The sequence below is a fragment of the Amblyomma mixtum genome, chromosome 3 (assembly GCF_055824585.1).
Source record: "Amblyomma mixtum isolate Tamu chromosome 3, ASM5582458v1, whole genome shotgun sequence".
Classification (NCBI taxonomy): Eukaryota; Metazoa; Arthropoda; class Arachnida; order Ixodida; family Ixodidae; genus Amblyomma; species Amblyomma mixtum.
Window position 1 is genome coordinate 109,847,317 of NC_143014.1, and position 27,981 is coordinate 109,875,297.

The window sequence follows — 27,981 nt, forward strand, 5'->3', positions numbered from 1 at the left end:
CCTCTGTTTTAAACACTCTTTATTTCCCTTCTCGACAAGGAGCCACGCATATCATTTCGCCTCGAGAATAAACTCAGTGAATGCACATGCGTCATCGCTGCGACTACGCAACGCTAATGCCTCGTTCTCCGGCCTCAATCATTAGAGACCTGTATCGGAGAAAACGTAAGAGAAATTATAATTCTTGCATTTGTACGACCTACTGCGCCGCGCTGGCAAAAGTCCTAGTCAACTTGGAAGAACCCGCGCGCCTCATGCCTACTTCGTGCGTAGTCCAGCTCATTACCCATTCGCTTCTTTCGCAACGTTTCCAGCGCAGAGACGCTATCGACTCCCCTTTCCCATTCCTTTTTTTCTTGTCTTTAAACTCCTTTCCCTCAGCCACGCACCCCTCACCCCTGAAGCATCACTGCGAGAGTGTTTCTTTTTATCTTTCCGCTAAGGCGTATTTCAGCGTTTTCGACCGGGGCAATCCTTTGCCCAAGAACCGTATGACGCGTGCAGGCGTCACTTCCCGGGCAAAGCCGCGAGGGCAGCTGGCAGGTAATCGCGCCAAAACGATCCTCATTCTTTGATGGCTACGAAAGGCTCGCTCAAAGAGAGGAGCGGGCGCGCGATGACCGCTCTGGGATCCGAGCGAGAGAGGGCCAGGAGGAGGAGGAAATGGGAGGAGAGGGATGGGGGGCATCACTAGGGCATGCTAGCCCGCGAACACACCGAGACGTCTTTTACTGCCGCGGTTGCGTGCCTCTCCTGCCCATGCGCACGCCGAAGGGCTTAAATAACACTGGGCAACATCCTCTACCCGCGCTTGAAAACACTCCTCTTGTCCGTACAAGCGCTTACAGCGCAGGCATTCAAGTATTGTTTAAAATCCACCCTTTAACTTATTAAAACAGAGACCGTCCGCTTCGTTTCTTTTTTTTTTATCGAAGAAGATGGTCTCTGTAAAAGTGATACCACTCGTTTGCTTGATCGTGTGCGCACCGGTGTCCTGGTGCTACAACGAGAGTGACACCTCCGGAGCTACGACACCGCAACCAGAAGAAAGTTTAGTGACGAAGTTGCAAGGAGCCATAGCCAACGCCATGAATAAGGTGTCCCCAGAACTCACCCGCAAGCTCTTGCAGGCTGAAGTGTCAACGACATGCAGCATTGGACTCTTCAAGCTCGTCGGCGGAATCCGCAGGACCGAGCCCTGGGCCCTGAGACGTAAGTAGCTCTGTGATTGTTGGAATGCTATGAACGCCGCTCTTACGGGGGCACATACCACGCATCAGACGTGAGATTCAAAAAGTTTTCTTTCGTGAGCGCATTGTGCACGGTTTCACGGTGCGTTTTTGGCAGACTATAATTGGTTGTCTCGTTGGAAATTCTGTTAGCCAAGCAATAATGCGCCAGCCAATAACATAACATTTGTACATTTCATTCCGGCAGTGCAAAATGCCACAACAAATTAATCCGGCGCGTAGGAACGAGGACGCGAGAAAACACACAACGCTGGCCGGGCGCTGGTTCTGTGTTTGTTTTCTCGTGTCCTCGCTCCTTCGCGCTGGATTAATATGTTGCAGCAATGAACCAACTAGCCCTGACCAAATATTGATTCAACGTACACAAAGGTCAGCATGACAAAATGATCGAGATATTGCCGTTGTTTTCTAAGCGCAGTAATATCTCGTCTATTTCGTCATGAAAATGGCGACACAGAGCCAATATCACACCGGTTAGAAAATGAGTCGAGTATCATTCGGTACCGAAGTGGTTGTTGTTTCTTAAAGTAGTTCTGTTGTTGTTTCTGTTATTTTTATAGCCGAAGGGGATTGAATCAAGCCTGTTTTTAACGGTGCATTTGTGCAAAACCAATGTTTTCTTGTTTCTGTTTCATGCCATGTAAGCTTTTTCCTGTGCTGTTTTCATACGATGAGAGAAATAACTTCGAGGCGCAAGTTGCAACAAGAGAGTGCACTCTGGGTTTCTTTTTTTTCTGTATAAGTACAGGCATTTCCACATGCTAAGGAATTTGCTTCCATGACCTGCGGGAACTTGTGATTGATTTTGGAAGCTCGGAATGTCAATAGATTTAGCTTTGAAAGCCGGGAAGGGAAATTATAGAAAATCAGTGTGACCTTGACAATGACGAAGATCATTTGCGCTTTCACCTTTCATGGGTGCAGCTCTATGCTTCCAAATTTTGCGCCTCTCAGCTACTTCTATCGCACGGGCACTTTCGATGCTCACTAAAGGAAATTTTCGTTCAACCTCTGAGCGCAATCGACGCGTGCCGCTGTTAGAAGGCGAACGCTCGTTGCCTCCATACTACAAGTGGCTACACTTTTTCCCCTATGGGGCAGCTCAAAAATGTCGCTTAGGCGTCATCATCTGAGCCACCACTATGCGAAGGAGGTGGGAGGGGAGGTGGGCTGCCCTATGGGCGCAAAAACCCCCGGTACTCTTTGGCGTCCCCTGCAAAAGAGGCCGACAGGGATACCTGGCCTGTCCTCCGTTCTTAAGTGTCAGGTTTCTTGGAAGACGTCCAGCGTGCCCTCAGGCTACCGAGAAAGCTTCACCGACTAGCCGCAGGCTAGGGTAAACCAGTCTTTTTCCACTGAACTCAACCAAGTGCCGCCACTGTGTCATAAGTCCGGGTGGCTTTCCATCTCTCAATTCGAAATCACCTCAGCTAGGGTAGCGTGGTGTTTCTCTCAGGTACACTGACCGTTTCAAACCTGCCGAATCATCATTGCTGCATGGGGCATCTTGCAGTTGAGTACCATGCGGTGAGCCGGTGCCTCTACGCTACTAAGGGCAGTCTCCTGAGTCGGCTTACCGGAACTGAAATTACCGTTCACGCATCAGATACATATTAGCAGTCGTTTACATACAGCTACTGTAAAAAAAAAAAGTATGCTCGCAAAAAGAAACCGGAAAGGAGGACATTATATGCTTTCAACACAGCGAAATGTCCTTACCTACACTTATGTTCCGTTTCATTGTCAACAAGACACCCATACCAGCGCTGAATTATAAATGTTTTTCTTACGTACGTTTCTTCCATTTCTTGCGATTTTTCTTCGCCATGAACGCTCCCGTCGAACCGTCGACAACATTTCTTGTGCATACTTACGAAAGGAAAGAGATTTTTTTCACTAGACGCGTGATTATATTTATAAGCGCAACGGTACTGATAATTAGAGGGCAATGGCACCCGCCATTACCTTGCATGAAGGCCGAAAGTTGAGAGCAGCCTCTCCTACCTCCCATCCTCCCCTTCCGTAGTTACTTTCCACTATTTCTTTCCTTTGTGGTCCTTGCTACGTTCCTTACCGTAAAGTCTGCAAGTGTCCATCATGCAGCTGCCTCTGCGAAGTTAAAACAAGGCTCTGGCACGGGGGGTGGTTGGGCCTACCGAGAATATTTAAATACGCATAGCGTATAAAACGGCATTAAACGTTGTGAAGTTATGAACAGCGGTATGAATTTCACAGCCCAGGGCATACCGTTTTTTTTTTCTCAAAAATAAAGGTCCAGCGGCGCCGCAATAGTTGGTATTGGGCTTGTAAAGAAAGGTGAAGGAAGCAACTAGTTCACGCCATGACAGTCATAGTTGGAACGCGAATTCGTTTCGGAAGTTGCAAATTCAGATCCTATCTGCCTAGCGCTCTTTCTTTCGTAGTTTTCCCAGATATGTATCTTTCTCTTGTAACAAAGGGGCATCAGGTAAGGAACCCCGGAGGCATTGATCGATATACCTGTTCTGCAGCTAACCACAGATTCGGGGGTGAATGCAACTGCCGGTCGCGAACGATGCACCTGCATATATATATAAGAAGGGGTGAAGATCGGATGGATCCGGTAGAACATAAACGTAATTCGGTTGACACACGGTAGAAAAACAACAACTTTATTCTAACGTTTCGACCAGGGTCTGGCCTTCGTCAGAGTGATGATTCACTCTGATCACTCTGACGAAGGCCAGACCCTGGTCGAAACGTTAGAATAAAGTTGTTGTTTTTCTACCGTGTGTCAACCGAATTACGTTTATATATATATATATATATATATTAAGATAATCTGTTCCTGCACAATTTTTTTTATCACTGCACAGCAAGGATGAAAAAGGTTCCGTTGCATTTTTTTCCGCCAAACGCACGCCGCGTCGTCCGCATACCGAACCTAGCACCTCCTACTGCCGAAAACTTGATAGTCATTGGTGGGGCGTTAGAACACGGGCTCCAGCGGCTAAATGCTGAAAAGATTCTTATTCCTCGCCGCTCACGGGCTCAACTCAGCAATTTATGGCAAGGTGGCAGCGTAAGCCTAAGCCATACCGCTGCTTGTAGGGATTTATTTGGCTTGGCATCTCTAATCAGCGAACGCACTCCTTTCACGCATAGGCTATGCTCTCCTTGCAATGAAGAGGTTCTGATCGTCTAGCTTCTCGCGCTTTCGACGGTGATAACCCGGAGGTTTCGTGTCACTAGTGCGGTGCTTGCATTCCGATGCGATGTCGGCTTCACTGGCAGCATTTCGATGAGCCCGTCGCTGCTGCTTAGGCGTTCTCTTTTCCTGTTCGCGGACGGGCTCAATATCGGTGCCTCAGGTCCTTTCCCCTTAATTAGGCAGCGAACTGGTCGCATAGTGGTCGCCAAGAATGTGCATGCGCAGCGGTGAGCACCTACTCCTTAGTGCTCGGCCCGCAGTTTCATTGAGAGCCTCGCACAACTAATATTGTATTGTCCCGCTTTTCACATACAGCGTGATACGTATTTAAGACACGGCATCTGAAGGCAAGGGAAAACTGAATGCACTCATTATATTTTTTTTTCTGAATCATGTCGAACAGTATCAGACGAAAATTTAAAAAATTAGAAAATTGTAATATAACTGTGTTCAGGAAAGCAAAAACAGCGCTAAATTTTACACAAACCACCCAGAAAGACGGACAGGACGGGCGCTGTATGAAATTTGTGTAAAATTTAGCGCTGTTTTTACTTTCCTGAACACAATTTCACACCAACAAGCCCAGCAAAAGGTACTGTAAGATAGCGTTACGGACACATTGAAGGTAATGGTCCATTTTTCTGATATCTAGAAAAATCTTTCTTTTAGGGTGTTTCCATCGACCGCAACGAAACGTTAAGACTGCCATAGATAACCAATGGGGAACGCTTCTGACGATAGCAAAAACGCTAACAGAAAAAAATTCAAGAATGCCATCGGGTGATCTCTCGTTATATTTATTGTTGTAGGGAAATCGTGCATTATATGAAAAAAATTACGTTCTTAAATGGTTTTCCGTTCAAATATTTTTGTCCAGAATTGTTGGGTATGGCGTCACCTGTTTGACTGTACAAAAAGCAGAAGATTATGCAGCTGGTAACATTCCACGACAGCAAGAATGTTTTTTATTTTTTTTATTTTGTAATGGTGGAAGCTCCACAGACTACTCTTTACGAGTTAGTAACGAGGTTGACGACGCCTTTCATCAATGCACAAAAGTTTCAGTCTCAAAGACGTGTAGTATGGGAACGAAGAATAAAAAAAAAAGCAGTCAATTGCGCAGCTTCTCATCTCCCGCCATACGTTTCTGTTCTTTTCCCTGTAATCGCCTCAAGGACAAAAAAAAAGCTAATTTTTATGCACACCGAACTAAGACAGTCGCCTTTCGAAGACGTCACATATCCCTCATCTCGCGAAACACGCCCGTGCAGCTGCTGCTGCTGTTGCCTTCACTGCATTCTGGAAATTTGCCTGTCCTGGCCCGGTACGCGATCACTTTATCAATTTAAAAAAGTGTGACTACAGTATATAGAAGAGAACGCCCGCCTGGCTATCTCCCTGAAGCACCACAACTTTACCCAATATATCTCATTCACTCGTGCACCTGGCTTCGCAACAAGCACAGGCACTTGCACCCACGTCACTCCCAAGAGACGTGCAGAGCACATACGAATGCACAGTGGAGAAGCAAGAGGCCCTTAAGAAGCGAGCGAGTGAAGCTGCAAGGCTAGCACCGTGCTCAGCGTGCGATGTGCGAATAAGGGGTGGTTGTTCCAAAAAGGAAACAAGCTCCTCTTTCTTCTAGCTCGAAAGGTCAGGAACCGTTCCTAGGGGGGAATTACGCCAAGCGACGGCAGCACGAAGCAAGTAGCAGCCGAACAGAGGCGAAGAGAATACGCTCGAGCGAAGGAGGGTGGGCGCTAGTCTGGAGAAGGAGCCCAGCAGCCACAGCGTTGCTGGCTAAATGCTACTGCTGCACGTTGATGGCAGGGATGCACGATGTGAGGGCTGCGTTGTAAGGAAATAGGAGTCGGATTAGCTTGTGCTGTTCCTAGCATTACTGCAGTTTAGAGAAAAGGATAGACTGCAGAAAATCGATAACTTATGGAGAGTACGGGCATGTGTCTCATGAGCACGACAAAGCAGATGGCAAAATGGCTCAAATAAAACTATTCAGCAGTCCATACCCAACAGTTCTGGACCGAAGCATTTTTGAGCGGGAAGCCGTTTATGACCGCAATTTTTTTACATAATGTAAGATTTCACTATAACAATCAATATATCCGCAGATCACCCGACGGCAGTCTTGTATTTTTTTCTGTTAACGTCTTCGCTGTCGCCAAAAGCGTTTTAGATTGGTTTTTCTCTGGCAGTCTTAACTGTTCGATACGATCAACGGAAACACTTTAAAAGAAATATTTTTCACACATCAGAACAATGGACCATTACCTGCAATATTTCCATAAGAGTGTCTTACAATTTTCCAATTTTCAAAATTTTTGTCCGAGAATGTTGGACATGTATTAAGCTTGTTGTTACGCGCTGCTAATTGTTTCCCATTTAATTCAAGGTGCTTCACATTATTCTTACTTTATGAATGGCATAAATGAAGTTGTCATATAATGGTAAAAATAGGCCGTGTACCGTAGGCTATATATGCAGAAATCATCTGCATGCCTCGTACAGTACGGAAGGCTTCAATTTCATGTTTAGGTCCATTTGATCATGTTATTACTATCAAAATTACACCCTCTTCATCTACACATGAAGTCCAGTGAACTCCGTCAGGCTATCAGCTTTTCGTTACTGCAGGAAAGCGCTCGATGTTTCTAGCTTCGGCTAGTACGAGCTGGCGGCCTTAGCCGGGACTTAACAAAAATGCAAATCTTCACCACGTTTGTACACGCGAACTTATTCCCATGGAAGTTGTTTTTATACTTTGAAAATAAAGGATTTTCTGCTATCGATAGGTCTCAAATGATTCCGGAAGATTTAATGGTCGCCACATTCCTGCTGGAACTCATAGGGAACCCCAGGGAGAAATGACCCGTAATCCTCACTTCTAGTAAGGGATTCAGCTGTCAGGTGCCTAAAAAAATTTGCCTGTGCCTTGTGATTTTAGGTAAATCAGAAAACAAAAAGTGGGCACTGTTTACCGCTCGTCTTCTTCCCGACTAAATAAAAAAAAACTCTCTACAATGACATACAGTTGTACCTTTGTAAATTGTAGTCAGAGAAGTCAAGCGTTTGATTGCGTACTTCACTGGCAAAGAGCGCAGCGTCAATCTAACGGCTTCCCAGCACATAAAATCAGAATCCAGGAATAAACTTACGAATGCCTTTTTCACAAAAGTTAAGGAGTCTCATTTTTCAAAGATTGCTTTGCCTTTGAGCCATTGGTACCAAAGCCAGCGCCGAATCTGATACCAGAGCCAGCGCAAGAGCACTGAGGCTTGGCGTTACAGGCCTCAGAGGCAAATGACGGTGGGGTAACAGTATCGACATCATCATCAGCAAGAGCAGCTCAGCTGATTTCACTGTAGGACAAAAGCATCGCCTCCTACTAACTTGCCCTACACCAGCTGCCGGCGCTTTTTCCCAGCCAACTTCCTAATCGCCTTCGGCCGCTTGACTCTCTGTCGCCCCTTGTTACACTTGCCTACTCTTGAAATCCACTCCGTCACCTTAATTAACCATCGGTTATCATCTGTTCACATTACACGCACTGCTCGTGCCCACTTCCCCTTCTTGATTTCAGCTAAGCTTTCCTTAACTCGCGTTTGTTCCCTGACCCCCTCTGCTGTCCTCCGATGCCTTAAAGTTGCCCTTATCATTTTCCTCTTCAGAGCTTGCTGCGGTGTCTTCCATTTCATTTCAAGCCTTTTGGTTAGCCTCCAAGTTTCTGCCCATAGGTTAGTACTAGCAAGACACAACTATAATATACCTTCCCCACGAGGGGCACAGTAATCGGCCAGGAAAATCTAGAATCGTTGAAATATAAGGCACTAGCTCGTTATTGCCATGTTTTTAGTGCAAGTAAGCCAGTTTTTACAGCCAGACGCTGTTTTAAAGCTGTTCTTCCGAATGGAGTTCTGCAGCGGCGCAGAAAAAAAAAACATGAACCCCGAGTGAAATTCGAAACGCCGCCGCAGCTTCATTTCCAAATCCCTGAAAAAATGCGGCCTTTGCCCGAGCTTCTTAGCATGTGCATGTGCACCTGCTCTCGCAGTCCAAAACGCAAGAAAATTTGGCGTTGGTGGAGAAGAGAGAGGCAAAGAGTGAAAACTGGTTAGTTCTATTGACTTAAGCTCATATGGGCAAATTACTTCCCACGCGTTAAAAATATAACGTTCATGCGTCATGTAATGCAATTATTCCTTTTTTAAAGATCAGTTTTCCAGCCACCAGGCGCACTGAACCGAAATTATTTAATGTTTGCTACACCTTGCCGGGCGTGAACGGGATAGACTTTGTGACCAACACGAGCCCCGGCGTCAGCTTCTCGCTGAATTATTAGCGTCATTCATTCATTCATTCATTCATTCATTCATTCATTCATTCATTCATTCATTCATTCATTCATTCATTCATTCATTCATTCATTCATTCAGTGATACCGCGGCCTTGTCTCCGAGGCCTTTGCGTGGTGGGTACAAAAATTTGAACACAGATTCTACAAAAGTCAGCAGTACATGACTGAAGACGCATAAGGTCACTCGCTACCAGTGCTGCCAACCTCCAGAGCCGCTTCTCCCCCAAAATGCAACCGAAAATTCGCTAGATTTCCCTTGATACAAAAAAATAGTGTTGAATTATGAAAAAATGTATATTTATGCGTAGTTCAGTAGCAATGTTGTATCATGCAGCCACCCTATTACCAGACGTTGGTAAGCAAATTAGCTGCAAATTTGAAATGAAGGATCTCAAATGAAGAACTTCTAAATGAAGCTACAAGATACACCTTAGCGCTCTTTGGAAGTTACAAATTAAACGCTCTCTATATATCGTGTATGTTTTTTTCACTGCACTCAAGATATCAGTAAACATGCATCGGCATGTGGAATTAACTGAATTTTTTTCCCTCATGTCGTGTCGGTTTCGACTTCAGCCGAAGAATACCACATACAAAATGCCTGGAGGTCGCTTGAGGAGTGTACGGAAACTGCGATATAAAAGCTGCTTGTTCATTTGCTGCGATTTCTCTAGACAGTGGCTGACGTAACAGTTTGAGGCAATTAAAACAATGAAGCAGTGATTGTTACAGCTTTGGTATGCATCATGTGACCTCAACTCACTTTGTTCGTCGTGGTAGAACTGGGAATTATGGTTTATGATTTTGGAGGGTCTAACGACCCAGGCTATGAGGGATGAACTAGTGAAGGCCTCCGGAAATTTCGACCACCTGGTGTTCTTTAGCGTGTACTCACATCGCACAGATGGGCCTCTAGAATTTCGCCTCCATCGAAATTCTACCGCCGAGGCCGGGATCGAAGCCTCGTTTTTCGGGTCAGCAGCCGAGCGCTATAACCACTGAGCCACCGGGGCAGGTGAACTGGGAATTGTTCGCCTAATTAGACTAGCTAAGATTTCCAATACGACGCTGCTTGATAAAAAAATGGTGCCCTTGTTCTTTAATAATGATCAAAACAAACATGCGGATATGCTTACTAAACAGGAATTTCACGTCGTGCAGCGAGCTCCAAATACAGCGTGAGGAAGGGGCGCGCGTGTTGAGGGAAGACGGTGGCGCGCCAGATCACAGCAGCGGGTGCCACTGGCCACGTAAGGGACCATACACGTCCGAGTACGTGCGTGTAAATGCTGGTTTACATGCATGCAAGCGATGGAAAATTGAGCAGCGCCGCGCGGCGAAAAATTTGTTCCTTGTTGGAATATCGCCGCTGTGACCGCTGGAGCCGCCGCGGTGGTTCTAAACAGCTTTTGCGCCACAGCAACAAAGCGTTTTCACTTCCATGTGAAACAAGCTTTACTGGAGCGCGCGGCGGTGTTGTACGGGCCTCCGTCAGTTGTAGAGTAAAAGCAACGAAAAGCTTGTACTGTCTTCATAATTTGAGAGAGAAAAAAAAAGAAATTTGCCAGCAAACGAAATTTCCCTAGATTATAGAAAAAATCGCTTTTCCCCTAAATGACGTCCAAATTCTCTAGATCTAGGGAAAAATCCCTAGGGTTGGCAGCACTGCTCGCTACGTACAAAACCACGCAATAGCTCAAGCGCGATACAACACATAATACGGCAAAGATGAGAACACATAATAATATAACTGGCTATATAAGCATAGATGTATCTCAAATAAGGATAATGAATGCTGGGTTACATTATAGTTATAAAGTCGACTCTATTCATTAATACTTGTAGGGAAATTGAAAACTTGAAGCAATTCTTTCTCGTAGTTAATGGCGTTAATAGAAGCTTAACCATCGCATTTTTTTGTGATTAGCTGCCACTTGTATACTTGGCTAATATAAGTCGAACTAAGCGTGAAAGGCTTTAAGTCCTTATTCTTGGAAATCTCAGTCCAACGTTGTCGCGAAGCCGAAGTTTCAATCCCGAATGGTGTACAGCGGGAAAGAACTTTACCAGCCCTCAAAGAGGGCTTAAAACCAACGCCGGCACCACTGGAGCAGCTTCGTTGCCAGACGCTTCAGATCGCTTTGCCATCGCCGCAGCGACGCGCGTATCGTATTGAAATGGGCATTCATAAAACACATCGCGCCACCTGCTATGATTTAAGTTGTGTCCTCGTTACAGATGGCCCCTCATTAAACGCACTGGTAGTTGGTGTGTGCAACACAGGTGGTGCAGCCTACCGGCCTGGCACAAAGGGAAACGCATAGGTCATTTTCATCGACTTTGTCCTTGATGTCTGCTAGGTAATGACTACGCGAGCTGCAGCATATTTTCTCATGAGGCACTATTACAAGAAACGAGCCCTCGTAAGGGTCTATGGTCTAAAAGAAAGCCCAGCAACAGATTATTCACATGTTTATGCCGCAACGATTAACCTTTGTCGATTCAAGAAAAAGAGAGCGTGAACTTCTGTGACTGGCACCAGTCTTACGCTATAACACGCAATGATCTTAGTCCAACATATCGCTACGGTCTAGAATGGGATTCCTTGGTGCCAGTGATACGACGAGGCAGCGAGTTCTTCCATGAAGTGAAACGAGTAGAATATATGAAGAGAACGCTGGTGGCAAAGAAGCGTAGACCGAATCTGGGGCTCCGCAGGAAGGAGTGCGGGAAGTTTTTAAAAGGTACACTTCGCATAAGGCTTACGGAGGGGGCGAGTGCGACGACCTTCCGGAACTGACTCGGTTTCTGCACCGAGCGTATTGAGAGGCCGAGACAAGCGGCGTGTATTAACTGCGAGCGGAGTCGGCTTGTCTTCGACAACGAGTGCGCAGGTACAGTCCAGGTCAATAAGGACAAAATTTTCGCAGGGTTTTGCAGTGGCTCTGCGTTCTGTTTGGGCTGCCACATTCCATGCGTCGTTATGTCTTTATTTTTTGGTTTGTGGGGATTTGGTTTATGTGGTTTAACTTCCCAAAGTAACTCAGGGTATGAGGGACGCCGTAGTGAAGAGCTCCGGATAATTTCAACCACCTGGGGCTCTTTAAAGTGCACTGACATCGCACAGCACACGGGCCTCTAGCAATGCACCTCCATCGAAATGCGACCGCCACGAGTTCGACCCCGCGTCTTTCGGGTCCGCAGCCGACGCCGTAACCACTGAGCCACCGCGGCGACTTTCTTTATTCTTTAAACAGGGTAGTTAGAAAATGGTTATTGTAATGACCTGCGAAAAAAAAAAAACAGGTCCATGCATGCTTCTCCATCCGGTACTACGTATTTTTTTTTTTTTTTCGTTCATAAGATAACGGTTCTTTTTCCCCGGTTTATGTGCGATGCGTTTCAGGTCATACAGGGTGCCTTAAGCCGAGATCGCGGATTTCTATCCTTCGGATCCTGACATTTCAGCACGCGGGTACGATCTGGCGGTTCATATAGCCGGCGCCTGATTGTGGAAAGAAGCTCATGCCTCAGCACATGCCTAGATTTTTTTGTGCTGATGCTCAGAAAGATAAAAAAAAAAAACCTGCGTGCACGAGAACCTAACGAGCATTGCTTCAGCAAAATCCAGTGCTCCGACTCCACTCCAATCATCGAAAGAATCACATGTTTTTTTCTAGTTCGAGCTCTGCTTGTAAGTTTGGGTTTGGGTTGTTGGCATTAGAGGAGGAAAAAAAAAGAGAAGCTGATCACGACATACCTCACGGAGAACGACGGCAGATACATCTTCACCGAGAATTTACACTTACTTGAAAAACGCAAGATCGACAGACTAAAACCCTGGAGCACTTATTTACGCGCGTGTCCTTGCTTTCTGCATGAAAAACCTGCGCCGCACTCACGCTGCTCTCATAACTCACGGTCTCGCACAAAGTCTGCTTTACAATCAGTCCCCATCCATCGCTCCTGAAAGACAGTCCCATCAAGAAGAAAGCGGGTGTTGGCTAGGAGTGACCTGCGCGAGGTATGCCCCCTGCATAAATCGGCCCGGCCAAAAACATCCTTGAGCGGTTTAGGGCACACAAAGCCGGCTTGAGAAAAGCCGGCCTTGAGAGCGCTGTGTCCTTAGATGCGACCCTTCCTCGAAGCAAGCAGATTCCTGTAAGAGCGTCCGTATTTTATAGCTCTAACGGAAACCGCGGCAGAGAACTGTGAATTACGTTGAGGACATGACGATATGTTTAAGCTGCACCGAAATCTCGCCACCCACTATCGTTCTTGAACTGCCTTCCCGTTCAAAGGCAGCCACCGCGACCAGGTGTACACAGCGTCACCTCGCCTCAGCGACAGACACTCTTAGCCGTTAAACCTCTGCGATTTTAACACAGCCACCCGCACCAGCACACTCGGGTACTAGCAATCACAAACAAATTAACAATAGCAACTCTGCGTAAGTGCAAAAGCGATAACATAACAGCTCACAAAACACATGTACGGGATAAAATAGTGAGATGTTTACTTGGCTTTGTAGAGATAACTGTGAGGGTCAAGTTGTCTTTAAGAATTTAGGGCAGTTCTCGCCCAACGTTGTGAAGGTCGCCACTCCCAACATATTGTTTGAGCCTCCACAAGTAGATTATTTTGCTTTTGTGAGTCTTTCGTTTGGGTTCCGGGGACAGATTAAACAGTTGCTGTTTATGAACTGCTCTCGGATTAACTAGCTTAACATCCCATTCTGTCAGGCAGGGTCGCATGCAGCGACTCACGTCACAATAGTTGTGAGGCAGAGCGCTTCACCGCCTCAGGCTACTACGCACCGCCCATGATCCGACCGTTTCGGTGCACCTCGTTTTGGCGCTCAACGTGAGTGCATTCACGGTTGCATGTTCGCTTCATAAAATACTCGATCAGTGGCTGTCCGATACTTTTCCTGTCCTTCGGGCGTCTCTGAACAAGCGATATTTCAGCACCCATATCTATGTATTCTTCAGTTAAAATTATTAAAACACTAGGGAGCCCAGCGTCCGGTGTGCATTATATGTAAACGCAAAATACTCTTCTTCAACAGCTCTCTCTCTCTCTCTCTCTCTCTCTCTCTCTCTCAACAGTGCGCCAACAGCGGTTCGGTGTTATGCAGGCTCGGTTTTTGGATACCTAGGTCGGCTCCAGTAGTCATACCATGGTTAACCGCCCATGTGCGAATGTACTGCTATTCAGTATCGCCGGATGTGCCCAAGAACGCAAATGCGCTTGAGATGTGGGGGGCACACGCGGCCTTTTCATACGGACTGCGAGAATTTAGCGTTTGCGACCAATCGACAATAAAGTATTGAAGTTACACCAACAGGTCGTTTCAATACTAAAAAGCCGCAGGCATGAAATAATTTTATGAATGTATGAAAACACCGAACCTTCCTCGAGCGGCTCTACGGCAGGAACGGCGTGAGGGATCTGCCTTGGAAACTGCAACTTACTCTTCATGCTATCGTCTACCACTTAATTCTGAAACGTTGAAACTATTAGCATCTTTTCCTCTCTCTGAAACTGAATGACTTTCGACTGCTGCTTGATTTTTCGAACAAGCGATAACAAGTGACGCGAGAGTGTGGTTTTAAGCCTATACAAAAACGTTTTGGAATACAGATTTCGGCGCACTAAGCACTATCACGAAATGTGAATCAGGGCGACAGTTGTGAGTATCGCCGCGTAATCGTTGCTGTAAGACGATGGCGAAGTGAGCGAGGGCTGGAAGAGGAGGTCGACTGCTAGACTTTCGACGAAATTCGAAATTTCGCGATAAGTTTGCGGCAAGATCAATACCATCGCAAAACGAGGCGACGCTGATGTGCGTGTGTTTGCTCTAAATCAGTTCTACACTACCTGTTCCAGGGCAACGATGAATGCAGCGATGGCGCGAGGATTGGGTTCTTTGTTATTTCTTGAGAAGTATTGTCTGTAACTTTGCTATGCCGTCACATAAGCTTATTAGCACGTTACTGACAGTGGTCGCGCTCTTGAGAAAGACTCTGAATGACTTTTGATCTGCGGATGGAAGATCCCAACTACAATCCACCTCGTTTGCGGGTGGGTGAGCGCGAGGGCTCAAGGGCGCGATTTGAGGACGCGGCTGACGAATGCGTCGCGACATTTCGTGGGGCACAGATAGCATCAAAATGGCAGAGAATTGGACGAGTTGGTACGAATTCATAGTTATGTGGCAACACAAGGACAAGGGCGCAGACGGAGAGACGACAACACAAGTGCTCACTCATCACTCATAGATAGCGTCGCGGATATCTGTTGGAGTAGCAGCAATAGGTTTCGCTGCAAAAGGCCAAAAATGGATGATGAATAACACCAAATTACAGTGTAAAAGCTCCCCTCACCACCAAATCTTGTTGGACGGATGATAAAAATCGGAAATTATTGTTGTAAATCCGTGTATTGGATTCGTGACCAAGCCTACGCGAAGGCTGCTCGAATATGGTGTAAATAAAGCTGAATAATGCCGCTTGTTGAAAATTAATACTGCATCATACTGAAAAATTGAATTGTGAACTTTTAAAATGCAACCTACGAATCGCTGTGTATTTATTCTCTAAATAAACTCAATAAATCAAGTACACTACAAAGACCAAGAAAAATGTTTACTGAGCAACGACATTGTATTAGTAATAAAGGGTACGCTGATTGGTTTCTGGCACTCAGAAATTAATAGCAGCTTTCTCATATCATGCGTCGAAATGCCCCTGTTGCAAAATGTTCCTGCACCAAGACGTCTAACTCAGTCCAGCTCCAACTCGGGGCCAGGTGCCCCGAGATGCTGTACACCTGGACGGCCCTGACCGACCATCTTGCGCTGCCGTGCTCACAGTGCCTGAACTGTGCATTCAAAGTGGAACGCATGAATTGCGAAGGAGGCGGAACAGGCGCGCTTGGCAGACCACCAACATTGCGTAATTGGCACCGCCTTAGAACTGTATCACGATACAAATCGCAGTTCGCAGCATGAAGCATAGCTCCTAAAGGGCCCCTTGAAGCACGTTTCGTTTTCCTTCACTAGGCTGGTTTTAAATCGATAGCCGTCTTTCGTGACCGGTGTACGTATCGAGGGCTTATGGTAATAACTGATCTATCAAACGCCACAACTGACCTTGTGCTAGCTGGGTCCGTACGCTCACAAGCATATCTGTAAAGAAAAGAAGGCATAAATTCCATGGCTTCCGCCTTGCATGCGAAGTAAAGGCAGGCAGGAACTAAGCGCACTTAATAGGAGTGCAATGTCTAGCTATGTAGCTGTATTTATTTAATTTATGCATTTTCGGTCCCTCGTGGGTTCAAAATTCCTGGAACTGTTTTCTAAATCGGCGCCTGGACCACATTTGAGACTGCGGTTAGTTTGAGCCCATCACCGGTACTAAGAGTGGTAGCACCTGACCATGTCCAGGATTTTTGCGTAAAAATTTTCAATTTTGGGATATTGTATATAGAAATATTGAAGCTAATGGCCCATTATTCGGATGCGTACCGAAATCTTTCTTTTAACGTTTTTCCATCGCTCGCATCGAATAGTTAACACTGCGACGCGGAAAAGTAATGGGGAACGTTTTTGACGATAACAAAAGCATAAATAGCAAAAAACTTCAAGCCTGCCGAGCGTATATCTGTGCACATAGTAATTCTTATAGTGATATCTTATAATATAGGAAAAATAATTGCGTTCATAAACTCTCTGCCGTTGAAAAATGCTTCTGTCCAGAATTGCTGGGTATGTGTGCGGTTCCGCGGTCAAACACACACCACTTAGCTCTATCGACGAAGACTGACCATGCTATTTATTGCCTTTAAAATTGCCAAATCTTAAGCTCCGAGCAACTAATAACAATCTGCCAAGCAACTTTCTTTGAAGTTTAAAAGCTGTGTTTCTGCGCATCTGACACGTTATCCATTACCTGTCCATCAGTCAAAGCCGGCCTGCAGCTTTGCAAGCTCCTGATTGCTTAAACACTGTGCACGTGCTGACTTTTGTAATGTTTTAGATATACAATGAGAGACGGTATGTTTATTCAGGAAAATACTCCACAAAACTGCTCAAGCTCATAAAAGACAAAATATGCAGAACTTGAACCACGAGTGGCGAAAAGTGCAAGTGCGTTGGGCTTGCTTCTATGGCTTTCAGCTGGCTGGCAGTGACTGGAGGGGAAAGGAAAGTCCCTGAGGAGAAGCAAGTTTACTGGTAATCAACGCTTTGAGAACTCGGTCACATGGCGGGCCCAATGCATTGCTTTTTTTCCCTTTTCTGTTCCATACTTCTGCAGAAAGAATTCTTTCCGGTGCTTTGAAACTGGCTATGCTATTTATAGCAGTGAGTTCCTTACGCTTTTTAAGCGCACCTCCGAAAATATGTTCTTTTCCTTACTTTCAGTCCAGTGTAGGAGCCATTGTCGTTCATTTTTCTTTTGGTTAGTTTCTTTGATTTTTGCTGTTTCCATGGTCCAGTCCTTCCGGGGGCGAGATTTGCACAACAATATATTTGCACGATGAAGAATGCCTCTCTTGCGCGTTTATTTCAGTCGTCGACGCCATGGGCAAATACCCAAGCGGACTCATGCAGGCCTCAAAGACGGACTTGGGGGCCTTTGACGAATGTGTGGAAACGGTCGTGCATGACAGCTTGGGAGAAGAGACTATACGAGGACAGTACTGCAACCTGGACATCCGCTTGAGCGAAGGCAGCCCCTTTGTGGAGTCTACATTAGATGCAATTCAGCTCGCCTTTCCGAAGGTAAGCAAGCGTAGTTTTGAAAGTCCGCCTTTAATGGGTTGTACACTAATAATAGTACAGAACTTTCTGGTTTCAGGGGCCTCTGTAAATTGTGACTCGATATTAACGGGGTCATTCTATCAGTAGAATTATTATGATCCTAATAGAAAACCGAACGTTTAAAACTGTCATAGTGTCACTGGCCGGCTTAAATTTTCGGTTATCTTTAGTAAACCTACCTATTTTCATTTAAACTTGGGCAAAAATTAGGATATGTTTATAGAGGTCTGTTGGTAGTTTGCATTCATTGGCAGGTTTTCGGCCGTTAACCCGCAGCGGTGTAGCTTAACTAATTTGGGCTATTTCGAGGAGTTACGTGCACTGGAGAAGCTGCTTTGCCTGCAAGCTTCTCGAAAGCGCATCTATTTCGGCACGATGTAGACAAAATTTGTTGAGCCGGAAAGTGATGCAGGACAAGGGCGTTTTAGATGAGCAGTGGGTGTGCAAATATCATTGCCTTGGCACTTAATATAGATGAGACCAACGACGAGACTGTAGGAAGAACAAAAAACATTAAACCGCTTGTCTCTTGTGCGTGTCTTTTTTTCTGCCTTTTCAGGCACTTAGCTAATAGTACCAGCTTGCCTAACAACACGCACTTTTTCGTGTACAATAGCTGAGGTGTCGTTAACAGCTTAAATGTGAAAGTGTGAACTCTCATCAATCACTTCATCCTTGGCGTTTGTCTCTATTTCAAGGGGAACGTATTATCAAACTGCGAGTAAAAAGCATGTTTTCAGTGAATAAATACTGTTGGCATCCTTTAGCACTAGGCTGGGCGGCACGAGAAAAACAGAGCCCTTAAAGGCAAAGTAAACCGCGACAATCAAAGCAAACTGCGAGATTTTAATTATTTCCTTCTGGTATCTCTGTTCATTTCTCCATTCACTTTATTCCTTATACCTAAGGCTGTAGGACGAAAAACACTCAGAGGTAAGAGTTTTCAAATTTTTTTACTTACCCGAAAAACACTGATTTTGTCAGGAGCTGACTTGAAAATGCTAGCGGTTGTGCTCCATCTTGTTGGGTGCGTTTTGTCGTGAGCATTTCCGTACATACCAACATGCGAAGAGCTGAGCGATAAATAGCAACAGAATGGCAAAAAAAAAACTGGGCTGGGCTTACGATATGAGCCTTCCCACCTTGGCTAAATGTCGCTCACTTTTATGCCCATCGACTGCTAATCTACAGCGAGAAGTCTTACCATGCACGTCTCTCCAGAACTGATCCGTTCATTCTTTTTTCCTGCCGGGATCTGTGTAGAAGCAAGCTTTAGAGATGAGAAGGCGCCAAAGAGGTGAACATAACACCTTTTGACTGCGCTAACAAGTTGATGTTGAGAAACTTGGTCGCTGTGTACAAAATATTGCAAGCAATCTGTAGTTTACGGGCATATCATTCTGGTGGTGGTAGAGGGAGGGGGGGGGGGGGGGGGGATGCAAGCTATAAACCTGAACGCAAAAGCCTCGAACTTTAAAGACATAAAGGTATTGTTTGCTCTCGTTACACAAGAAAATGATGACGACCCCTGTCTTTCCCCAGAAGTCTTGCATTATCAAGCCTGACAATTGGAGAAGTTGCAATACCTTTCCGGCGCATGTATGTCCTAGGCAGGTCCGTCCTCTCAAGCTGCCTCAATGAATCAGCTGGCTTTCCTTGTATTCACTGCGGACGCAGAAAGGGCGCTCTCGACTTGCCTAGAACAGAAAGGCACGTGCCGCATTTGAGGGCGCACTGACACGAAAGCACGCTTGTATGCATTACAAGTTGTCAACAAACATGCAATGCTTTTGCAACTAGTCGTTCAATAAGGCTTTTTGTTGTGGTGCTGCACATTTATGTATGGGAGGACGCCTGCTCGAAGCTTGAGACAGAAAAAAACAAAACCCGAAGAAGTCCGAATCTTATGTATCGCAAAATGAAAGCTCCGACAATCTCCGAATTTGTCGTCGGGAACAATAGAACATTCGAAAAACAGCCTCCGAATCTGCGCGAGAATAAACTCTTGAAACGCAGAGCCCTTCTTATAATTTAAGGCACTGTTCTTGTCATTAACGTGATAACCATGGCTTCTCGACCTAATCCTTTCAAAAAAACAGAACAACTTCAAGTATGTATGTCAGGCTCCCGCCGATAATTGGATATAGCTGCGAAAAAGTTAAAGCTATTTTAGCATGCGCAGAGCGTTAGGTAACGACAGCAACGATATTATGAAAACTGAGTAGTGACTATGCATCTATCACCAAAACAGACTTCCCCGTATGATTCCTCTGTGTAATCCTTTTTTCCTTTTTTAAGAAAGAGTAAACGGGGCTTCATCTCATGTCTTGAACTTAGCGCTTATCTCGCTTCCTAAATTTTCCCTTTGCATTTTATTGGCACATGACCGCTCTTTTCTTCCTAGTCGAGCATGAATGCCTCGTGTTGATTCGCAGGTGGTAAAATTCAGGGATCATTTAACCGACCGACGCCTACCACCTATTCGCCTTGGTATCTGCGTCACGAACGACTGTAACGAGGAGGAACTCCAAGAGATCGTCAACAAATGTGAGTACGACGTAAGGGAACATTGACGCAGTATTGAGGGACTATCCACGTAGTAGTCTTGTAGCTGAGTTTAAGCAAAGTAATACATTTCTTAAACACGTTGTCTATGTAAATGTATTGGCACTTTCTAAAGCACGCTGAGTTGAATTATGTATCGTTCAACAATGCTAAGCGACTATAGGCAACAAGAAGATTCGATGAAGGATTAAGTGGAGTCCTCGGCTTACTTAGCGAGCGCTCTACTCCAGGCAAAGTTTTTTGCAACGTTTATGCGTCGTCGAGTCATGTGCCAAGGAATGCGACCCCAGTGAAAGACTGTTAAACTAGTTAAGTCAGGGTGGCAGGCGTTACGTCGTTGCCATCTCTCCGTCGACAATACTCCCTCTTTTCATATTAAGCACGAATGCCTCGTTGGTGCCATCTGCCGGAGGTGATATAACGTTAGGCTTGAAAGTCATCCTGAAGTATTATGCCTGTGTCAAAATGTTAAACAAAAACACTGGGTCTCATTTAGTTATTGATTTCACGTTCCAGTGTAGATCCAATGGCACCGATATTCGCTAACATTCTGATAAAAGAATATTAATGCCAGTCCGCATCTTAATGTAATGTGATGTGAATTGCACCATATCTATCATGGATTCAAACTCAATATTTATTTTGTGATTGTAGGCAAGATAAAGGACTGCCCAATTTTTGGTGCCGTGGTTACCGTAATTTTTGCGTTAGCCAGACGAGTGCGACACCCCTTGGTTTTTAAGGAACTGAATGTCGTTATATTTCTCACAGTTCCTACACATGACGACCTCCCCTTGAAAGTTCGTGTGCATAATGAAGCCCGAGGAATACTTTGGAACAAGTGTTTCATATGAAATTTTTCTCTCTGCTATACACGCCACATAAAAGTTTCTATTTCACCTTCGAATTTTGCCTACGCCGTCCTCTGCGTATAATCATCAGCGGAGAGTAAATGTACTAAGCCTAAATAGTAAAGAGCAGATTTGCTCCAAAATACTGTACTCAGCCTTCTAATCTGTACTCTTTGGCTACTTTTCAGTGCTATCGTCGCCAGTTGACGTGAAAGTAAGCAACTGCGTCACAAGTCTTCCTGTTCCGCTGACCAAGGGACAAAAAGCCATACTGTGAGTATAATCAGCTACCTAGGAAGTCAGGCTCCTTTTCCAGTGAACCTATTGATGAAAAGCTAAAAAAGCCATACTACTTGAGGAGAAAGTTTCACATTTTAGTGAAACATGTACCGGCTATAAATTTCACTAAAAAGAGTGCACATGTCTTGCAATTCATACGACAGCTTCATTCCTTCACAAGGCTACTTTATTGTTTTTACGCTGGAGTTATGCTTGAAAGTGAAGGCAGATGTGGTAAAATGCCCATAATGTGCTCCCCCCTCCCACCACCCAGCTTACCAATCACTAAAAAACCTTCAGTTGTTTTTGTGCATTTTATTTATTTATTTATTTATTTATTTATTTATTTATTTATTTATTTATTTATTTATCACACTACCCACAACATAATATATTGCATTACAGTGGGAGTAGGGGGGATATTACAATGAAAGGGGACAGATTATGGGAGGACGCTTAAGCTTCGCCTTTAAGCGTGGACCGCGACAGCGTGTTGCTGGTGGTGGCGGTGAAAATGAACGCAATTTTCATTTTTGCAATTGTTTCAATTATTAACAAACATTAAACAAAACATTAAGCAAAACCTTCAGCATTCAGGCGATCCATCCGTTGGCTCGAAGAGGCGGAGAGCTCAGCGGCTCTCCACGACATGAAGCCCGATCACGTTTTAATGCCTGAAGCGATCAAATTAGGGTTCCCACATGTCCTTCGAAGCTTTGGCCAAACCATACTGTCGTCTTCCCACTCCTTTACAACCGTATCAGCGGAAACACTGCCTGTCGGAACCGAACCTTCAGGCGCCTTCGCAACGAGGCGCGCGACGAGCAGTCAAGAGGCGTGTAATGGCGACGTGATCACGTGATCGAAGAAGGCAGCCTTCATGATACGGTGCTGTAAAGCGTCTATAGCTTACCGGAGCCGGGGAACGACGACGCACCCTGCCTATCAACCTCGACACCCGAAGCGGCAGCTGCCAATGATAACGGTGCAGAAGAATGGGTTGGGAAATGAATCGTTGCAAAATACGACCCCAGGAGATGCTTCCACTGATCACGAGATGCCATTCGGCTCACTTTTTCTGCGCATATTGGCCCTCTATGCTCGCCTGCGTGCTTCTGCTTTACGCTCGACAAAATAGATCAGCAGCAACGCATATATACCAGGCAGCCCATTCTATACGCTTGCAGGTGTTATGGTTTCGCCAAACGTCCTTGAAGCAACTCGCCTCGGGCAACCGTGCAACCTTTTCCTTTTTGCGCTTCCTTGAAGTTCTTGTCGGTCCGGTTGTTTGTCTGGGCACGTCGCCATTAATGAGAAAAGCGCGGCCAGGTCAAGAACAAATGTTTGAGTCGTCAACACATAAAACACGCGCACTGCAACATCGTCAAAGACGCAGAAAATAATTCAGGGATTTCGACGGCTTGGTGAAAGGTCGTAATGCCTTGGTAGGCTTTCTGTGGGAAACCATCCAGCGTCGTAATCAGAAACACACCATACTACTATTTTTGCGTCTTTGGCCTAAACACGCTCGTTTTCAAGCATGCGTTGATGCTCTCGCGTTCTTGTCTTCCTCGAGAAGAGTACATAGGCTTATAATAAAGGAGCCTCATTTTACGCTTCGATGAACGAGTAATGCAGAATTTTTACTTTTTCTGTGACGTTTCTACGGGAAGAAGGAAATGTCAGCAGTCTGTATGCACTTTTTACGCAAACGTTACTCGCGCTTTTTATCCAGACGCAATATATATATATATATCTATATATATATATATATATATATATATATATATATATATATATATATATATATATATATATATCAGCCAAAATTTGTGTAAAGATTTAACGGTTGAAGAAGGTTAGGTTACAGAACGCGGCATTTTTTTTTTCGGCCGCAAAGAGATGTCCCACAGCTGCTCATGATGCCAACCAAGCCTAGATTTTGAAAGGCATACCCACTGAGATTGGCCGCAGTATTTATTATAAACATACGTAAGGTAATCATTAAATGGTTGCTCTACGCGCGACACAAGAGCGCCAAGCATAACACTTTTTTAGCCCATTATAGTTGATGAACCTCATACGTACTGCTTGTTCTCTACATGTCGCGGTAACGAATAGAGATGTTTTCACGTTCTTCCGACTGTATGTGCTAACGCGCATGTAATGGTTTTGGTCAATGCCATCGGAAATATAGAACAAACGCTATTGATTGAAGCGCTGAGCGATGTCGGAGGCACAATCCTGCGCAGTCTCGCGAAGCCTAGCTTCAACACAAGAAGTTGAAGAACAGATCATCGATAAAAAAATTTACTGACAGCAATGACTGACGTGCTTTGTAAACGATATCATTAATTTTTTTTATTTCCTTTCTAATGAGACACGTACCCATTAGCATACACTCGTAAAGTAATGCATACACTAGTTCACCTCTGTTCCCTAAAACGCAACCCGTTTTTGTGGCCTATGATTTGCGTGCTTGCCTCGCAATCTTGAAGGTATTTGGTTCAATCCCCGGCACCTTCGGGAGGCATTTTTATGCGAAGCATATTACTAGAGCTACACTACAGCCCGTCGAGCGCGGCGGTGGAGCTACCATTGACCTTTAGCGTGACCACGTGACACCATGTGACAACATGACGTCACAGCAGAGGAGAGATGGGCTGCCGGCTCGCGCGGTCGGGCGCGGCGGTGGAGGCTCCACATCAGAGGCGCGGCGGCTGACCACGTGACAACATGACGTCACAGCAGAGGAGAGATGGGCTGCCGGCTCGCGCGGTCGGCCGCGGCGGTGGAGGCTCCACATCAGAGGCGCGGCGGCTGACCACGTGACGCTACAGCAGCGGTATAAAGCTGAGCTTGCCTCGCTCTCCGGGCACTTACGAGGCGGCCAGGTGTTGGGATGCCGCCTAGAAACAGGGCTGATTTGAACGAGAAGCGAAAGCTTCAGCGTGCCACAGAGACCGATGAAGAGCGGGATGAACGTCTGGCTAAGCGGCGTGCTTAATATGCAGCTCGGCGACAACGTTCTTTCCATGGGTGCCAAGAATGCTGCTGTAGCCGGTGCTGGGGCAGCGGTTGTACACTCTGCAATGAATTCACCGACGATCCCGTATATAGCTGCCACGGCATTCCTTGCTACACTTCTAGTGGTTGTATTAAAATGACCAAGTATTCAACCAAGGAAAGCCATGTATTACCAAGCCTAGCCATCAATATGCTTCGCATCTGACTAGGCTTAACCTTAGCTAAGCCTCAGCCATTTTTTTCTTTGCTGATGATGTGATTGGGGGCTTTCTGGACCACTTTTCCTGGACGCTGACAACGACCCCGGATTTCGCTGCTAATGGGCCACATAAAGCATTCAACTTAGTAGCACTGTGCTCCCGAAAATGTCGCAGTATGGACTGTTTCGCAGTGACGATTTGCACGATCTTCGTATGCAGTCCCCTCTCATGGCACTGCGACATGACATTGAAAAGAGCTGAAGGGCTTGTTGGGTTATTACGGCAATTTGGCGTTTCTCAGTAGCACTTCATGCGTCAACTGTCTGCATGCGAGCATTAGGAACGCCGACGAAGATGCAAATGATCTCTTATGCATTTATGCTATCCTTATCTTCGCAATCTTTGGAGTACATTTACCAGCAGCTTCGAACGCTGGGGGCAAAAAGAATAAGCGGATGAAGGAAATCGAAATGGATTTACCCCCGGCCTCAGTTTCCTTGATACCACAGATGCGACACATGCTAGCGGAGCGGAGATTAAAAACGTTTCTACCCGTAAGCCGTAAGCCCAACGCTACTGAACGAAGTTACGACCAGGTTCTTGTTTCACAGTCTTTGCTTTATTCTTTCGCTCTGAGTATTGCACTGCTTTTCTTTTAGTTTTATTTACTCTATTATATTTTTTCTTTTCAGTATAACCATTGGTGTTCTCGCAGCGTTACTGGTGTTTGGAACCATCACTGATATCTGTGTGCCCTCAAGCTCAGAAAGAAATGCAGTATGTGGTGAGGGAAGAATCTGCACATTCTTAATACTAGCCAAATAGTGTGAGGAAGAAAAACAACGCCTTTTTTTTCTGTTGCAGGGATTTTGGTGCGGTTGCTCAAGGCATTTTCTCTGATCTCAAACACAAAGACATTGCTCCAAACAGTCACGGACAAGAGCTCCGACGCCTACATTCTTCGTTTCTTCCACGGGCTCCGTTTCTTCAGCTTAGTATGGATTGTGCTAGGTCATTGCTACGGAGCTATTTCGCCGACGTGGTGTAAGTTATTATTTTTTTTCATTTTTGCGGCCGTATATCACGAGTAAAACAATATCATATGGTTTCCCTGCCTTTCTGCCACTAAAGTCTAATAGCCTTATCTGAAACAGACAACAATGCACTTTCTGCCATTCAGTCAGAAGCCGTGCTTTTTTGTGCTCTGGCAGCAAGTTCAGAGGATTTTGATTCTTTTGTAAAGATATAAACGCAGCCCTCCTAATAGCTGGTTGGTTTGAACGTTTAAAAAGCGCGACTAGTCTTTTTATTGCATCAATTAACAACAATATTTTGGATAAAAGAAAATTGCAATACAAAATACTGCTATGGCTAGCTTGCTCAGCCCCTGGAGCCCTTTCTTGCTTTCTTGGACTAGGCGATATGTGACAACAACCAAATAGTCCAGCTTACCAGAAATCACACATTCATGTACTTAATAACTTAACTGAATGGGCCTCCAAAGTAATAACAATATACGTATACTGAGATAGGTCATTACCTATTAAGGGGAAGAGCTATTACTATACCTGCAAGGAACACTTTCGTACGCAAAAAGAAACATACTTTAGCGCTCTTTATACTTGCTCACAGAGCATGCAACTATGGACAATATATTTATTACTCTCCAAAACGTGATTCAGGAGTCATCGTGCGTTTTGGATTCATATTTTGTTCAACCATATATTTCTGTAACGTTGAACAAACAAACCCAACACGCGAGAACCCGATTACGTGACCTACAAAATCAGAAACTAACCACATTGCAACAGCGAACCGAAACCGTTCAATTAAAACTTTTTGCATACAAGCAGTAGTGACTGTCTTGCATAATGATCATCGCAAGGTCCCTCATTCGAGTGGCCGCGTTCATACCCAACAATTCTGGACAAAAGCATTTTTGAGCGGGAAACCGTTTATGAATGCAATTTTTTTCATATAATGTAATATTTCATTATAACAATTAATATATGTGCAGATCACCCGACGGCAGTCTTTCATTTTTTTCTATTAACGTTTTTTCTATCGTCACATGCGCTCCCCTTGGTTTTCTATGGCAGTCTTAACTGTTCGAATGGAAACACTTTAAAAGAAAGATTTTGCTACATATCGGAAGAATGAACCATTACCTTCAATATTTCCATAACAGTATCTTACAATTTTTCAATCTTCAAAATTTTTATCCGAGAATGTTGGACATGTATTCAGCATTAATTCTTCATTGTAAGCGCCAAATTATAAACGTTAAAGGACAAGACAGTGCGAAGGAATGAACGGATTTTGTTAATAAGGTTCGAAATGGTGGCAGCGACATTCATCGGTCTTTCTATAGTATTGAATTGTTGAGCGATGGACGAAAACATTTTACAGGAACCATCACTCAAGCTGATACTGGCTTGAGCGTCATCATATGCTATTGAATACGATGACCGTACGGAAACTATGATTGTGCTCACGAAATCTATCACACATCTGCCCTTTTTCAGACCAAATAATTTTACTGACACATATAAAGCAAGTATTGCAACTGTCCCAAGAAAAAATTGCGAGGAATAGATACTGGACAGATGGTCTCTCACAAAGCCTTTACATTTTAATAAAGTTTATTTTTTATTATTCTCAAGACACGACGATAATGAGCACTATCGCTGCTTCACAGTGGATAAAATCATTTGTATTGGCATTCTGGCACATTAAAGACCACAAGCGCCCGAGCTAACTTAAAGCACATTAAAGACTACAAAACCGAAAGCCACATTGCTGCTTATGTGCTTCATCTCCTGGGACGTAGCAGAGGTTAAATTGCTCGCTGTGCCGTCATCGGTTTCGTAGCTACTTCGATGTCAGCGACAGTTTTATGTCGCTTTTCACAAGTGAGCTTCCCCGAGATGGAGCCCGATGTGTCGTCTTAGACTGAGTCACGGAATACTGCACACACCCTCAGGTTTTCTACGCTGACGACGCTATTCGATGTGGCTACCAAATGTAGTGCCTTTGAGCAGGGTCTCAACACTGTCTGATACCACTTGGGGTTCCACTTTCGAGACTGGAGCTGTTGAGCGGATTGTGCGCGCAACTCAGTTTTAAGCCGCCGAAGCCAAAACTTATTCTTGAGATAATCGAACTAGTGGACTAAGCCACTTGTGCTGAATGACCAGTGCATTAGTGTTCTGTCTATAGATGCTTCGGAAACTAGGTTAGGTATGAGGTGGCTTCAAGTTAGTGACCGAAGACTGTCGCTCTTCCTTTGAGGGAAGTTGCCGGTTGCGGAGGTCACGTACTCAGTGTTTCCATGTGACCAGTTTTAGTTGACGAAGCTCAAGTGATTGAGTTCCGCACACATACATATTAATATGTTCGAACAGAGGTTAAAATTCGTCCCTC

The 27,981-nt window shown here is 45.1% G+C and overlaps 1 protein-coding gene across 1 annotated transcript in view; it reads left to right on the plus strand.

The window, feature by feature from the left end:
- The first annotated feature begins 687 nt into the window (after positions 1–687).
- Positions 688–27,981, plus strand: part of LOC149351352 (nose resistant to fluoxetine protein 6-like) — a 39,039-nt gene continuing 11,745 nt past the window's right edge. The window contains exons 1-6 of the mRNA XM_089580697.1: positions 688–1,212; positions 17,386–17,597; positions 20,072–20,183; positions 21,241–21,325; positions 25,251–25,342; positions 25,423–25,602. Of these exons, the coding sequence (XP_089436823.1) occupies positions 939–1,212; positions 17,386–17,597; positions 20,072–20,183; positions 21,241–21,325; positions 25,251–25,342; positions 25,423–25,602 (955 nt within the window). The 5' untranslated portion in view covers positions 688–938. The remainder of the gene's footprint in view (positions 1,213–17,385; positions 17,598–20,071; positions 20,184–21,240; positions 21,326–25,250; positions 25,343–25,422; positions 25,603–27,981) is intronic.